This window comes from Ceratotherium simum, chromosome 34 (genome assembly GCF_057802395.1).
Source record: "Ceratotherium simum simum isolate JZ-2026a chromosome 34, ASM5780239v1, whole genome shotgun sequence".
Taxonomy (NCBI): domain Eukaryota; kingdom Metazoa; phylum Chordata; class Mammalia; order Perissodactyla; family Rhinocerotidae; genus Ceratotherium; species Ceratotherium simum.
Window position 1 is genome coordinate 14,003,548 of NC_141933.1, and position 15,010 is coordinate 14,018,557.

Consider the following 15,010-nt stretch of genomic DNA (forward strand, 5'->3'; position numbering starts at 1 on the left):
ATAAAAATGTGTTTGTGTTGGGAGATGTTTTAATGACCATCTGGAGAGATGATAGGGATAGCATCTTGAAGATGGCATACAGTGCCTGATGGAAAAATATTCTTTTCGTTATTCACCATTTGGCCTGAAGACTTGGTGCTTACCTTCCCTGGACAAGCTCCAAAGAGAAAAAGAGAAAGAACTTCCAGAAATCCTGCTGAATTTCCAAATACCCACCTCTGTTGCATAAGCATCCAAACCCTTACACGAATTCAAGTCTTTGTGCTTTGTAGGAGAAGCCTTGAACCTAGGAACCCTAAATAGAATCAAGGGTGATTGAGAATCCAATAAAACCATATGTGGAGGTGGTAAGTGTTTGCAGTTTGCTGGGTAGAGATTCCAGCATTTCCAACATATTTTTCAAGTATCGCTGACCCAAGAAAATCAAGAATCACTGTCATAGACAGTTTAACTCATGAGTATCTCTTATTTGAGGAAATAAAAATCTGTACCTCCTAGGATGGGCATGTAATGGCTCTTATAACCTGGTTTTATCTAACTTCTTAGGAGCCCTCCTAGGGCCATTAAGTTGCTTAAGTCACATCTGGCTTCAAGCTGCTTCTTGGTGTGTGACTCTTCCCACCATCCCATTGCATTATTCTTATATCTCTCGAGGCTTTATGAAAGCAGAAAGACAGTTACAGAATTGTCCACTTTCTCTGATTCTAGATTCATTGAATATTAGTTCCCACAGGGATTTTAAAGAGTACCTACTTCACCATCCTCACTTGACAATGAGGTCTAGCATGATTCAGGGCTTTTTCAAACACTGAATTAATTTCAGAGCCATGCCTGAGCAGAATCTTTCTGTTTAACCATATAGATAGAGGATAGTATTTTCCTGATTTAGTCTATTTCTAATTCTCATATATTTGTAAAATTTGAAATGAGAAAACATGAAATTAAGGCATTTTAGGAGATAATGTACTAATGATGTCCATTTACTGTCTTTGTCCCAAAGAGAATGCCAGTATTTACCCAAGAGAATTTTTCAGTTAAGTCTGGTGATTATACATGGTAAGACATGGATTAAATCAACATTGATGACTTAAGATGTATATCTAGTCAGCTGCATGACTGGATAGAAACGAAGAGTATTTCTTTGTGTTTTTTGAGAATGAAAGCATTACCCTTTCTCATCTTTTTGACAGCAGATGGTACCAAGGAGATCCATGGACAGAGAAGGAAATCACACTTCTGTGGCCATGTTTGTTCTCCTGGGACTGTCAGATGGAAAAAGGGTGCAGCTTATCCTCTTTCCAATCTTCCTAGGGATCTACCTTCTCACCCTAGTCTGGAACCTGGGTCTCACCATCCTAATCAGGATGGACTTCCACCTGCACACACCTATGTACTTTTTTCTCAGTTTCTTGTCATTTATAGACATCTGCTATTCCTCTTCCATCAGTCCAAGAATGATTTCAGACTTCTTAAAGGATGAAAAAATGATTTCCTTCATTGTCTGTGCCACCCAGTATTTTGTTGCATCCTGGATGGCTCAGGTTGAGTGCTGTCTGTTGGCCGCCATGGCCTATGACAGATATGTTGCTATTGGTAGGCCTCTGTAGTACTCAGCTGTCATGGCTCCCGGCCTCTGTCAGAAGATGGTTGCTGGGGCCTATGGGAGTGGTTTCCTTAGTAGCTTAGCTGAAACAATCCCTTGCTTTCATCTCTACTGCTGTGGGCCCAATATCATTCCAAATTTCTTCTGTGACATAACCCAGATTATTTCCTTGTCTTGCTCTGATCCCTTCATCAGCCAAATGATTCTTTTTCTGGCTGCTGTTGTTGTTGGATTTGGTTCTTTGCTTGTTATCCTCTTATCCTATGGTTTCATTGCAGCTTCCATCCTGAAAATGTTCTCCATCAAAGGTAGTGCCAAGGCCTTCAATACCTGTGCCTCCCACCTGGCAGTTGTTACTCTCTTCTATGGAACAGGCCTCTCAGTGTACATGCATCCTAGCTCTAGCCACTCCACGAAGCAGAACAAGGTACTCTCAGTGTTCTACGTTATTCTTATTCCCATGTTAAACCCTCTTATTATAGTCTAAGGAACAAGGAGATCAAAGAGGCCCTCAAGAGGGTGATAAAGAGGGCAACACATTTACTTCAGTGAGAACAACATCTCTGCCGATGTTATTTCCCCCTTAAGGAAAGCAGGAATAAGAATATGCAAGTAATCTTTTGTAGGTCACAAGAGTAGCTAGGTTGAGAGAAGTGACGACCTGGTTTCCTGGATTCCTGATGACATTATGTTTAGCTGCTGCCATCAAGTGATCCATCTGATGTAGTGTCACCAACATTGAATTCAGTTTAAAAGTCTTGCTTCCAAGGTTAGAGCCAGGTAGATAAAACTCTATGTTTTGAGAACAGAAGTTCTGATAGCTATTATATGTAGATCAATGATAAGAATGTAGGAAGCCACACCGGTGGTTCTTTCCTCTACTACTTTTAAAATGTCTTTTCATTATTTTTAATTGTTAACCTTTTTTATATTTAAATAGAAATAAAATAATGTATAAAATTACATATGTGTAAGTTAAAAATAATTTTAAAATGAATACTTTATAATCTTAATTCCAAACACAGAGAGAGAAAGTCAGTGTGTGAAAGAGGACACAGAAAGAGACAGCTGGAAAGAGAGAGAGACACAGACAGGGACGGGGAGAATGAGAGAGATAGAGAAAGGGAACAGAGGGAAGAGGAGAAGAAGGGAGGAAATGAGACAAAAGGAGAGTTGAGGGAAAAAAATTGGTCTGGCTTTATTCTGAAATAACCTTGTTCCCTCCATCTTACTCCTTGCAACTCCTTGTGAAATGAATTCTGCAAAACAGATGGGAGAAAGGAATGATAGTAAGAAGGGGCGCTTTTCAGGTCAAGAGTTGAGGAGATTCTCAGAGGTTAGAAAGAAGTCAAAGTCATCAATTTCTGGGCATATGTGGGTGGAGCATGCTCCATGGTAGCTTCCCAGAAACTATGAAAGACTCAGAAATGAAGTCTCTCATGGTATGTCTAGGGAGGCAGAGTCCAAGTCATAGAACTCTGAGCCTCCCAGGAACTCCAGGGCCTTAAATATGACCAGAGAACAGCAAGGTCAGTCGACTGGGTGGTACCAAGGAGACTCAGAATTCAACCAAGAAAATTTAAAGTAAATTTTAGAAAGAGAGATTTTTTTTCAGTCAAAAGTTTATGGAATAAGCTTCATACATATTACATTAGTATTTATACAACACTTGACACTTGGCTAGTTACATTGCACAGATGTGATTTTTTTTCTATTACCATGTGCAATTGGCAGGTGAGAAGTTATCCCCATTTTATAGCTAGAACCTTGGGGCATATTGAGGTCTGCCACGTTCTTTCCAGTGTAGCAAAATCCATCTTGAGGCTCACAAAATGTCATGTGTGGAACATAAATGGTTCTTACTGACCACAAACATGTCCTCTATTGCTTGTCCATGGTGTCTAATTTCTCTCTTTCTCTTTTTTCTTTTTGTTGAAGCAGATTCACCCTGAGCTAATATCTGTTGCCAATCGCCCTCTATTTTGTACGTGGGTCTCCGCCACAGCATAGATGCCAATGAATGGCGTAGGTCCGTGCCCGGAAACCCAACCCGGCTGCCTAAGCGGAGTGTGCTGAACTTAAACACTAGGCCACAGGGCTGGCCCCAGTGGCCCACAATTTCTGTAATTTTGATGTTATATCTTTAAAACTATCTTAAGAATCCGTTCAGTCTAAAACTTTAAATTGTTACAGTTCTTAGCAGAGTGAATACAAAACTACTAACCTATTAGCAAGTGTTAAATCAAATAATTAACTCATTACCTCATCTATCTCTTTCTCCCTAGATGTAAGATTAGCTGACGTAGATCAAACCATGAATGGGACCTTCGTAAAACATCTCTGTATCCCCAGTAATGACACGGTAGATGAGCTTCATTTATTTTAAAAAAACAAAAACAGGAACAAAAAGTTTATGGGAATGATATTAAGTAGATTTTTTTTTGTGTGTGTGAGGAAGATCAGCCCTGAGCTAACATCTGCCAATCTTCCTCTTTTTGCTGAGGAAGACTGGCCCTGGGCTAACAACCGTTCCCATCTTCCTCCACTTTATATGGGACGCTGCCGCAGCGTGGCTTGACAAGCGGTGTGTCTGTGTGCGCCCAGGATCTGAACCAGAGAACCCTTGGCCGCCACAGCGGAACTCAAGCACTTAACTGCTTGCACCACCGGGCCAGCCCCTTAAGTAGATATTTTTAATGAAGGACTAGTAATGCAGCATAAGATGTTGGAAAGAACTCCTATTCAGAACACACATTACACCTACTTTAATAGAAGTCATGCTGTGTACTTCACACTCTTCACATTCTATAAGGAGCTACTCTGTGAAGTCGCTGATACTATCAGCCCCTTTTTATAGGTGATAATAGTGATGTTTGAAGAAGTTAATTTGCTCAAGGTCACACAATCTGGATGTAGAAATCTTGAATTCAACCCAGACTAGCTGATAACAATGCACATGGTATTAACCATGATGACCTGTGACTCTGTCATGAATTAGTTTTATTGCATTCCTTGTTGCTTCTATATCTTCATTTATGCATAGGACTTCAGGCCACGTCTGCCACCAAGGGTTGCTGTGATAAGTGATTCAGGTCAGGGAGTTGAGAAAGGATGTATATCTAAAATGAAAGTGCTTTGTAAACAGGGAAGTGTTTTATTTATTTATTGTTATCGAGCAGTATTGTCAGCTACCTGTGTCATCTTTGGCAAATCTCTCAGCTCCTCTGGCTTCAGTTCCTCACCTTGAAAATGATAGTATTGGAGTAGATAATCTTTAGATCCTTTCCTGCTCAAATGACTCTAAGTTCGTTAAAAGAAAAGCCATAATCACAGGTTGATAATAGGATCATGGAGAAGTGGAGGAATTGAATCAGAAGGGACATGGCAAAGTAGGATGTGAAATTAGCATGAAAAAGACTCCATGACAACCAGGACACCAGAGAGCAAGTCCGTGGAGAGTTTTCTCCCTCTAGTTGTCTTTTCTCCTTTCACCTCTGCCCTAATAACACATTTAAGAGGATTCCCAGTGGTGGGCATCTATTTGGCTGCTAGTGAACAGCCAATTTCAAGGCCAAAATCACCTGTCTTGGAGTGCTTGAATAAGTCTTTTGAAAAGAAAAAAGCTATTTCCACTTAGGCAAGAAAGCTGTTATCCTGGGGAATCTAGGTCGACATCAGAGCACAAGATTTATACAAAACAGTGGATTCTGTGTTATCTCAATATCCATACGATTTTTCCAGTAACACCTACATAGAGTAAGATTTATGGTTCTCATAAGTTTTATGAGGTTTATGTTATCTGCCATTCTTTAACTCTTTCCTCTCCATCATTTCTACATCCTCCACTTAAGGCTCTTCCTCGGGTTCTCTTTCTCCTTACCCAAATTCTCTTCAGTGACCTTCAGTGAAAAGAATAATCTCTAATCTAAAATGTCAGTAGTACTCTGGGATGAGGGGCACATGTTGAGTTTTAGTTCTGCAATTTCTTAATGATGTGATCTTGACCTCTGTTAACTTCTGTTTTTCACTTGTAACATGGGGAAAACAGAATCCTCTAGATCTAATGAGACAATGTTTATGCAGCCTAGCACACTGTGGAAGTTAATACAAGAGTATTGAATCAAAAATGATAATTTGCTGAATTTCAGGGAATTTAACTAATATCAAAATATGTTGGTCTAAGTATGCCCCCTCACCATTTTTATTCAACATCGTATTGAAAGTTCTAATCAGAGTAGTTAAGCAAGAAAAAGAAATAAAATGTATCCAAATTGGAAAGGAAGGTGTGCAATTGTCACTATTTGCAGTTGACACCTGCAACTTTTACATATTTTACATATAGATTTTACATACAGAAAACCCTAAAAAATTTGGGAAAAAACACTTAGAATAATCAATGAATAATAAAGTTGCAGGGTACAAAATCAATATCCAAAAATCAGTTGCTTTTCTATACACTGACAATGAGCTAGCAGAAACAGTAATAAAAAATACAATCTCATTTGCCATTGCAACAAAAAGAATAAAATATCTAGAAATAAATTTAACCAAGGAGGTGAAAGACCTGTGCACAGAAAAGTATAAGACATAGTTAAAAAAATCAAAGAAGACAGGAAGAAATTGAATGATATTTCATGCTCATGGATTGCAACTAATTTATGGATGTTGATTTTATGTCCTGCCATTTTACTGAATTTGTTGATTATTTCCAACACTGTTTTGAGTCTTTCAGATTTTGTGTATACAAATTCATATCCTCTGCAAATAATGAAAATTTTACTTTTTCCTTTCCAATTTGGATGTCTTATATTTCTTTATCTAGCCTTTTTCTTCTAGCTAAGACTGTCAGTACCATGTTGAATAAGAATGGTGAGAGCGAGCACCCTTGTCTTCTTCCTGATGGTAGAGGAAAAACTTTGTCTTTCACCACTGAGTATAATGTTAGCTGTAGTTTTGTTTTATATGGCCTTTACTATGTTAAGGTATGTTCCTTCTACATCCAATTTTTAGGGGTTTTAATCATGAAAGGATATTGTATTTTGTCCAGTACTTTTTCTGCATCTATTGAGATGACCATAGGATTTTTATCTTTCATCTCTATTAATGTGGTATATCACATTTATTGATTTGTGCGTGTTGAACCATTCTTCCATCCCAGGGATAAACTCCAGTTGGTCATCGTGCATAATCCTTTTACTGTGTTGTTGAATTTGGTTTGCTAATATTTTATTGAAGATTTTTGTGTGTATATTCAGGTTGGGTATTGGTCTATAGTTATCTGGCTTTGGTATCAGACTAATACTGTTCTCCTAAAACGTGGCTGAAAGTATTCCTTCTTGTTCTTAAGAGTCTTTGAGAAGGATTGGCACTAATTTTTCTTTAAATATTTGGTACAGTTTGGCAGGGAAGACATCTGCTTCTGGGGTTTTCTGTGTTAGGAGGTTTTTAATTACTGATTCAATCTCCTTATTTGTCTTTGTTCTTTTCAGATTTTCTGTTTCATCTTGACTCAATCCTGGTAGACTGTCTATTTCTAGGAAGTTATCTATTTCTCTTAGTTTATTCAATTTGTTGGCATATAATTTTCATAGTAGTCTTTTTTTTTTTTATTGCAGTAACATTGGTTTATAACATTGCAAAAATTTCAAGTGTACATCATAGTAGTCTTTTATGATCTTAAGTATTTCTGTAGTATCACTTGTAATGTTTCCTCTTTCATTTCTGATTTTATTTGAGTCTGTATTTTTTCTTAGTCTAGGGAAAGATTTGTCAATTCTGTTTATCATTTTGAAAACTAGCTCTTAACTTCATTGATTGTTTCTATTTTTTTTTTTTGGTCCCTAATTTATTTATTTTCACTGTGATCTTTGCTATGTCCTTCCTTCTACTCACTTTGGGTTTAGTTTGTTCTTCTTTTCTAGTCCCTGAGCTGTAAATTTAGGCTGTTATTTGAGATTCTTCTGTATTCTTAATATTTTTGTTTATCGCTATAAACTTCCCTCTCAGAACTACTTTTGAGGCATTCTATTGGTTGTAGTGTACTATATTTCCATTTTCATCTCTTTCAAGATCTTTTTTGACTTCCCTTTTGATTTCTCATTTGACCCATTTGTTGTTCAGGAGTGTGTTGTTTAGTTTCCACATATGTGTACAATTTGCAGCTTTCTTCTTGATTTCTAGTTTTGGATCAATGTTGTCAGAAAATATACTTGATATGATTTCAATCTTAAATTTTCTAAGACTTGTTTTGTGTCCTGTGACATGATGTATCCTGGAAATGTTCTGTGTCCACTTGAGGAGAATGTGTATTCTGCTGCTATTGGATGGAATGCTCCATAAATATCTTAGGTCCATTTCATCTAGTGTATCTTTTAAGTCCAACATTTCCTTGTATATTTTATGTCTCAAAGATCTATCCATTGCTGAAAGATGGGTAAGAAAGTCCCTGCTATCATTGTATGGTTATCTAATTCTCTTTTCAGATCTGTTAGTATTTGCTTAATATATTTTATTGCTTTGATTTTGGGTGCATATATATTTACATCTTAATATGGCACCTTAATTAATTGATCCCTTTATGATTATATAATGAAATATTTGGCCTCTTGCTTTTGTATTTGGGTTAGAATGTTTATTGTCTGATATAAATATAGCTATTTCTGTTTTCTCTTGGTTTCCACTTGCATGGAATATCTTTTGCCATCCCTTCACTTTGAGACTGTGTATATCTTAAAGGTGTAGTGAGTCCCTTGTAGGCAGCCTACAGTTGGGTTTTGGTTTTTTATCCACCCAGTACTATGCCTTTTGATTGGTGAATTCAATCCATTTACATTCAGTGTGATTATTGGCATGAGGACTTACTAATGATATCTTATTCATTGTTTTCTTCTTGGTTTTTATTTTCATTGATTCTTTTCCTCTCTGTTTCTGCCTACCTTTTTACATTGGCAATTTTCCGGGGTCATGTGCTCTGTTTCTTCTTTCCTTGTGTTTCATGAGTCTACTTTAGGTTTTTTCTTTGCAGTTACCATGAGTCTTATGTAAATATCTCATAAGGAAAGCAGTCCATTTAGAGCTGATAGTAACGTAAATTCAATTGTATACAAAAGCTGTAGCCTTTTACTCTCCTCTTTTATATTGTGTATGTCATTATTTACTTCTTTTTGTATTGTGTATTCTTTAACAAATTATAGTAGCTACAATTGTTTTAGTACTCTTCACTTTTAATCTTTTATAGTAAAGTGGTTAACACACCATCCTATTATAGAATAAGAGTTTTTTAAGCCTGACAGTATATTTACCTTTATCACTGTGTTGTATACATTCATATGTTTTTATGTCACTGCTTAGTGTCCTTCTATTTCAGCTTAAAAGACTTCTTTCAGCATTTTTTGCGAGGCAGGTCTAGTGTTGATGAACAACCTCAGATTTTGTGTTTCTAGAAAAGTCTCTATTCATACTCATATATGAAGTGTAACTTTGTGGGATAGAGTATTCTTGGCTGGCAGTTTCTCTTTCAGCACTGAGTATGTCATTGCACTCTCCCCTGACCTGTAGGATGTCTGCTGAGAAAACTGTTGAAAGCTTAATGAGGGTTCATTTGTAGGTTACAATAATTTTTTCCTGTTTTTTTAGTTTTTTTAAAGATTCTCTCTTTATCTTTGATTTCTGATAGTTTTATTGTAATGTGTCTTGGAGAAGCTCTTTTTTTCATGAGATAATATGGTTATCTGTTATCTTTGTAAACTTCGATGTCTAAATCTCTTCCAGGTTTTGGAATTTCTCAGGATTATTTATTTAAGTAAATTTTCTGCCCTCTTCTCCATCTTTTCTACTTTTGAACCTCAATTATTCTAATTTTGTTTTAATGGAACTGCATAGATTATGTAGGCATTCTTTGCTATTTCTCATTCTTTGTTCTTTGCTCAGCAGAGACTGGGTTCTAGCAAACTTCCTGTCCTATAGCTCACTTATCTGTCTTCCATTTGCTCTACTCTACTGTAGATGCTGTCTATTGCATTTTTCATCTCCTTCATTGAATACTTCAGCTCCAGAATTTCTGTTTGGTTCATTTTTATACGTTTTATCTCTTTGGGAGGTATCTCATTTTGTTCATTTTTCTTCCCTGATGTCATTCAATTGCTTTTCTGAGTTTTCTTGTGGTTCTTTTAAACAGCTCATTTAAAATCTTTATCAGCCAGGTTGCAAAATTCTGTGCCTTTCAGCTTTGTAATTTGAGAATTATTATTATCTTTATATGATAACATGTTTTCTTGATAGTTCATGTTTCTTGTAGGTTTGTGTTGCTGCTTTAGTATTTGAAGTAGCAGATATCTCCTTAAATCTTTACTAGCTGCCTCAGATGGCGTAGACTGTCATTTGTGATATCATATCAGGTTTTCCTCTGTCTTTGTATTAGTACACAAACTCCACTCCTCTTGCTGCCTCTTGTTGCAGAATTCTTAACCTATTGCAGAATTCTTAATCTAATATCTATTGATATTACCAATCTATTGGTAATATTCTTACCAATCTTAGTGGTAAGATTTCTCTGGTTCTTACTGCTAACCAGACTGGCTATTGGAAACCTCTTTTTTGTTTTCCAGAATGTGACTCTAGAGCTCATGTTTGTGGTTTCTCCCTTGCCCAGAGACCCTTGTCTGTTTTTCTGAGAGCACTCAGTTTACCAGATTTTCTCTCACTGCTGCCCTCAGGAATGTCCACAACAAGCCAGTGGCAGGATGGGGAGAGGTGTGGGTTTAACACTGGGAGGATGGGTTTTCTCACGCATCTGGTAAGGATATCCTGTGGTGTGTTACTCTTTGAGGCTCCTGCATGGACTTCCTGCTGAAATCCTGAGTGCAGTCAGCAGGAGCTATGCCTCATTAATACCTTTGATATTTTTTGTCCCTTTCCTGATCTCCTTTTTCTGTCCAGTCGTGGACTACCTGCTTTGTAGTCTAGGTACTTCTAGAGAGAAACAGGTTTCTGAATGTGTCCAGCAGGACTGGGGTATCCTGAGCACTCACTCACTGTTCTATTTCCCCTGTAGGAGAGTTTGCTACTGCTGAATTGCTTAAATTCTGCAGTGTTGCCTTGGAGAGTGTGGTGCTGGGAAAGCTGCTGTCATTATCTCCATTGTGACCAAATTCATAATTTTCTTCTCCTCCAGTAGTGTGCTCGCATCCCCTCTCAGGAAGTGTGGGCTTCTGCAAAGTCTCTCACATTCCTGGGTGGCTTCCCTAGTCACCATCCCTAGGCTTTTCTCAACCATGACCAAGATGAATTGGGGCAGGTTCACTGGATCATGCTGGTTCTGTAACCCATACTGAGGTCTGTCTGTCTGTCACTTGTGCACTAGTGGTCATGATTCCTCCTGGTCCCTGGGCATTTCGTGCTGGATACTACAACTCTCACAATGGCAGTGTTTTTCGCTGCTAAGAAGCTGATGTCACTCTTTCCTCTGATAATTTTAAATCTCATCCATCTACGTATGTATATGCAGTCTGTTTCATGGGAATATTGTGAGACCCAAAAACTCAAGTCAAAACTTTTGTTTCAAGGAATTCTGGGTTGGTGTTGCCCTCAAGGTATCTGACAGAAGTAACATAAATAGTTTCTAAGGGAACACATTTTAAACTCAAACATCAATGTTTCTCAGAGATAAATTTTAAGGGAACATGATTTTAAGATAAAAAAATTTACTGAGCACACAAGTAAACAAGGCACTTGAGCAAGAGTAAGCAATAACAGCAAATTATGGAATGGTACTTGGAAAACCATGTATTTATATTATTAGCTAATAATAATTTCAGTAAGTATGTTTAAAATGTTTAAATACAGGATATTACTGAAAATAAGACAAAACAATAAGAGACTATCAAAGCTGACCATTTGGGTAAAGAACAGTGTGGAACCTCTAGAGAGAAAACAAAATGTTAGGATAGAAACTTGAAATTCAATGGATGAGTTAAACTGCCAATTAGCACAACTTATGATAGAGCTAATTTACTCTAAGAGAGATCTCTGAAAATTACACAGAACACAGTAGAGAAATCCAAACAATGGATGCTTCAGTGATGTGGAAAGTAGAGCAAGAAGATTCAAGATACAACTAACTGGGGCTCCAAAGGCGTATAATAGAAATATAGAGATAATTTTCAGAGCACTTTCTTTGTTTAGCAGGCAGCACACCAGGCTTAGGTTACCATATTGAATGAACAAACATTAGAGGAAGCTGTGAGTATCTCCATGAGTGCAAGAAGAACAGTATGTATTGTAGCTGCTCAATAAATCTCTTTGTTGTCATGATTCTTGATTATGATGATGATGATGGTGATGATGATGAATGCAATTTTCTGCTCTACTCTCACAAAATTCTCCCTTCATTCAGTCTCACTGTGGACAGAACCACATCTAAGTCTTGGATGGTATACACATATCTGTCTGCTACCATTTCTCCTTCCATATTGACGACAAATCTTGATTTTCTTTTCCAATTAATTTCTTCATTCCTTCAGAATTCTTTACAAAACAGTGCACCATGAAACAATGATTGATCTGATTTTGGGAAATGAAACCGTCTACCTTAATTCTCAGGTTATAATCTTGTCATTCTATGGGTATTTTCTCTTTTCATTCATTTTTGGAACTAGGAGGCTGGGAAATGGTTGGGGAGAAGGAAGACGTTCTGAATGGCTAAACTGACAAATATTTGTAGTTCACAGACATAGTTTATTCTGTTAATGTCGCAGCCTATTTCCAGGGAAATCTCCAAGACCTCTTTTACCCATCCGTATACAATTCATGCGCTATATTTGAATTCTATTTTATACCTTTCACAGCTTCCTATTATTTTCTTTCCAGTTTGAGTTCATCTGAATAAAAGTGTGTTTGTGTTGGGAGTTGTTCTATAATCATCTGGAGAGATGACCGCTATAGTATCTTGAAGAGGGCATGCAGTGCCTGAAGCAAAAACATTCTTTTGGTGATTTATCTTTTGGTCTGAAGGCTTGGTGCTTACCTTCCCTGGACTGGCTCCAAGGAGAAAAGGAGAAAGAACTGTCTGAGTTTCCTAATCCCCATGTCCATTGTCTAAGCATCCTAATCCTTACATGAGTTCACGTCAATCTACTTTGTAGAAGTTTTTAACCTAGGAACCACGAATAGAATGGAGAGTAACTGAGAATCTGATAAAATCATGTGCAAAGGTGGTAAGTAGTTGCAGTTTGCTGAGTAGATGGTCTATAATTTCCAACAGATTTTCGAAAGTATCACTGACCCAAAGAAGATCAAGAATCATTGTCCTAGGTAAATTAACTTATAAGTAATTCTTATTTGAGGAAAGAAAAAATGCACCTGCAAGGAAAGGGGTATAATGGCTCTTTCAACATTTCTCATCTAACTTCTCAGGAGCCTTCTAAATGTCATTAAGTTGGGTAACTCACATCAATTTCCAAGATGCTTCTTGGTGTGTGACTTTTTGTACAATCTCATTGCATTATTCTTTTATCTCTCCAAGCCTTAGGAATGCAGACAGACAGTTACAGAAATGTCCATCCTCACTGATTACAGAGTCATTAAATATTAGTTCTCAAGGAGATTTTAAAGAACATGTACTTCATCATCCTATTTGACATATGAGGCACAGCAAGATTCAGTGCCTTCCTCAAGTACTGAGTTAGTATCAGAACCATGCCTGAGCAAATTATTCTGTTTCACCATAGAGATTTGACAGTGTTTTCCTAGTATAGTGTATTTTTAATTCTCCTATATTTTTAAAATCTGGAATGGAAAAACATGAAATTAAGACATTTTAGGGGATTTTCATTTTCAATGGCTTCTTCAAGCACTGAATTAATATCAGAGCCATGCACGAGCAAATTATTCTGTTTCACCATATAGAAAATTAACTGTTTTCCTGGTTTAGTGTATTTTTAATTTTCCTATATTTTTAAAAATATGAAATGGAAAAACATGAAATTAAGACATTTTAGGGGAGAATGTATTAATGACACCCCTTTACTGCCTTTTGTCCCCAAAGAGAATGACAATATTTATTTAAGAGAAGTTTTTATAAGTTTGATGACTACACTTGGAAGGCAACAATTAGCTCAACATTCATGATTTAAGATGTATGTATAGTCAGTAACATCACTGGAAAATAATGAAGAGTGTTTCTTTTTGTTTTTTGAGAATGAAAACATTTCCTTTTCTCATCTTTTTCTCAGCGGATAGTACCACGCAGGTCCATGGAAGAGGATAGAAATCACACTTCTGCAGCCATGTTTGTTCTCCTGGGACTCTCAGTTGAAAAAAAGGTGCAGCTTATCCTCTTTCCAATCTTCCTAGGGATCTACCTTCTCACCCTAGTCTGGAACCTGGGTCTCATCATCCTAATCAGGATGGACTCCCACCTGCACACACCTATGTACTTTTTTCTCAGTTTCCTATCATTTCTAGACATCTGCTATTCTTCTTCCACCAACCCAAGGATGCTTTCAGACTTCTTAAAAGATGAGAAAACAGTTTCATTCATTGCCTGTGCTACTCAGTATTTTCTTGCATCCTGGATGGCTCAAACTGAGTGCTGTCTTTTGGCCGCCATGGCCTATGACAGATATGTTGCTATTGGTAGGCCTCTGCAGTACTCAGCCATCATGGCCCCTGGCCTCTGTCAGAAGATGGTTGTTGGGGCTTATGCGAGTGGTTTCCTTGGCAGCTTAGTTCAAACAGTTTCTTGCTTTCATCTCTACTATTGTGGGCCCAATATCATTCCAAATTTCTACTGTGACATAACCCAGATTATTTCCTTGTCTTGCTCCAATCCTTTCATCAGCCAAATGATTCTTTTACTGGAAGCCAGTTTTATTGGATTCAGTTCTTTCCTTGTTATCTTCTTATCCTATGGGTTTATTGCAGCTTCCATGCTCAAAATGTCCTCTATCAAAGGTAGTGCCAAGGCCTTCAATACCTGTGCCTCCCACCTGGCAGTTGTGACAATCTTTTATGGCACAGGCTTCTCTGTGTACCTGCCTTCTAGCTCTAACCACTCCAAAAAGCAGAACAAGGTGCTGTCAGTGTTCTATGTTATCCTCATCCCCATGTTAAACCCTCTTATCTATAGTCTGAGGAACAAGGAGATCAAAGAGGCCCTCAAGAGGGTGGTAAAGATGGCAACACATTTATCTCAGTAAGAACAATATTTGAGCAGGTCTTATTTGCCCTGTAAGAAAAGCAGGGGTAAGGATATGTAGTGAACTTTTGAAGGTTACATGACAGCTAGGCAGAAAGAAGAAGTGAAAACTTGGCTTCCTGGTGCCATTATGTTTAGTTGCCACCAAGAGAATTTAAAGAAGAGTTTAAGTACTAAGTTTCATACATATTATATTAGTATTTATACAATAC

The 15,010-nt window shown here is 37.4% G+C and overlaps 1 protein-coding gene and 1 pseudogene across 1 annotated transcript; both read left to right on the plus strand.

Annotated features, from left to right (window-relative positions):
- The first annotated feature begins 1,202 nt into the window (after window positions 1-1,202).
- Window positions 1,203-2,155, plus strand: LOC101402728 (olfactory receptor 5A1-like; annotated as a pseudogene).
- An 11,690-nt stretch (window positions 2,156-13,845) lies between these two features.
- Window positions 13,846-14,799, plus strand: LOC101408755 (olfactory receptor 5AN6-like). Its single transcript, XM_004437763.2, has one exon. It carries the CDS (start codon window positions 13,855-13,857, stop codon window positions 14,797-14,799), a length of 945 nt encoding a protein of 314 aa, XP_004437820.2. The 5' UTR covers window positions 13,846-13,854.
- The last annotated feature ends 211 nt before the right edge of the window (window positions 14,800-15,010 follow it).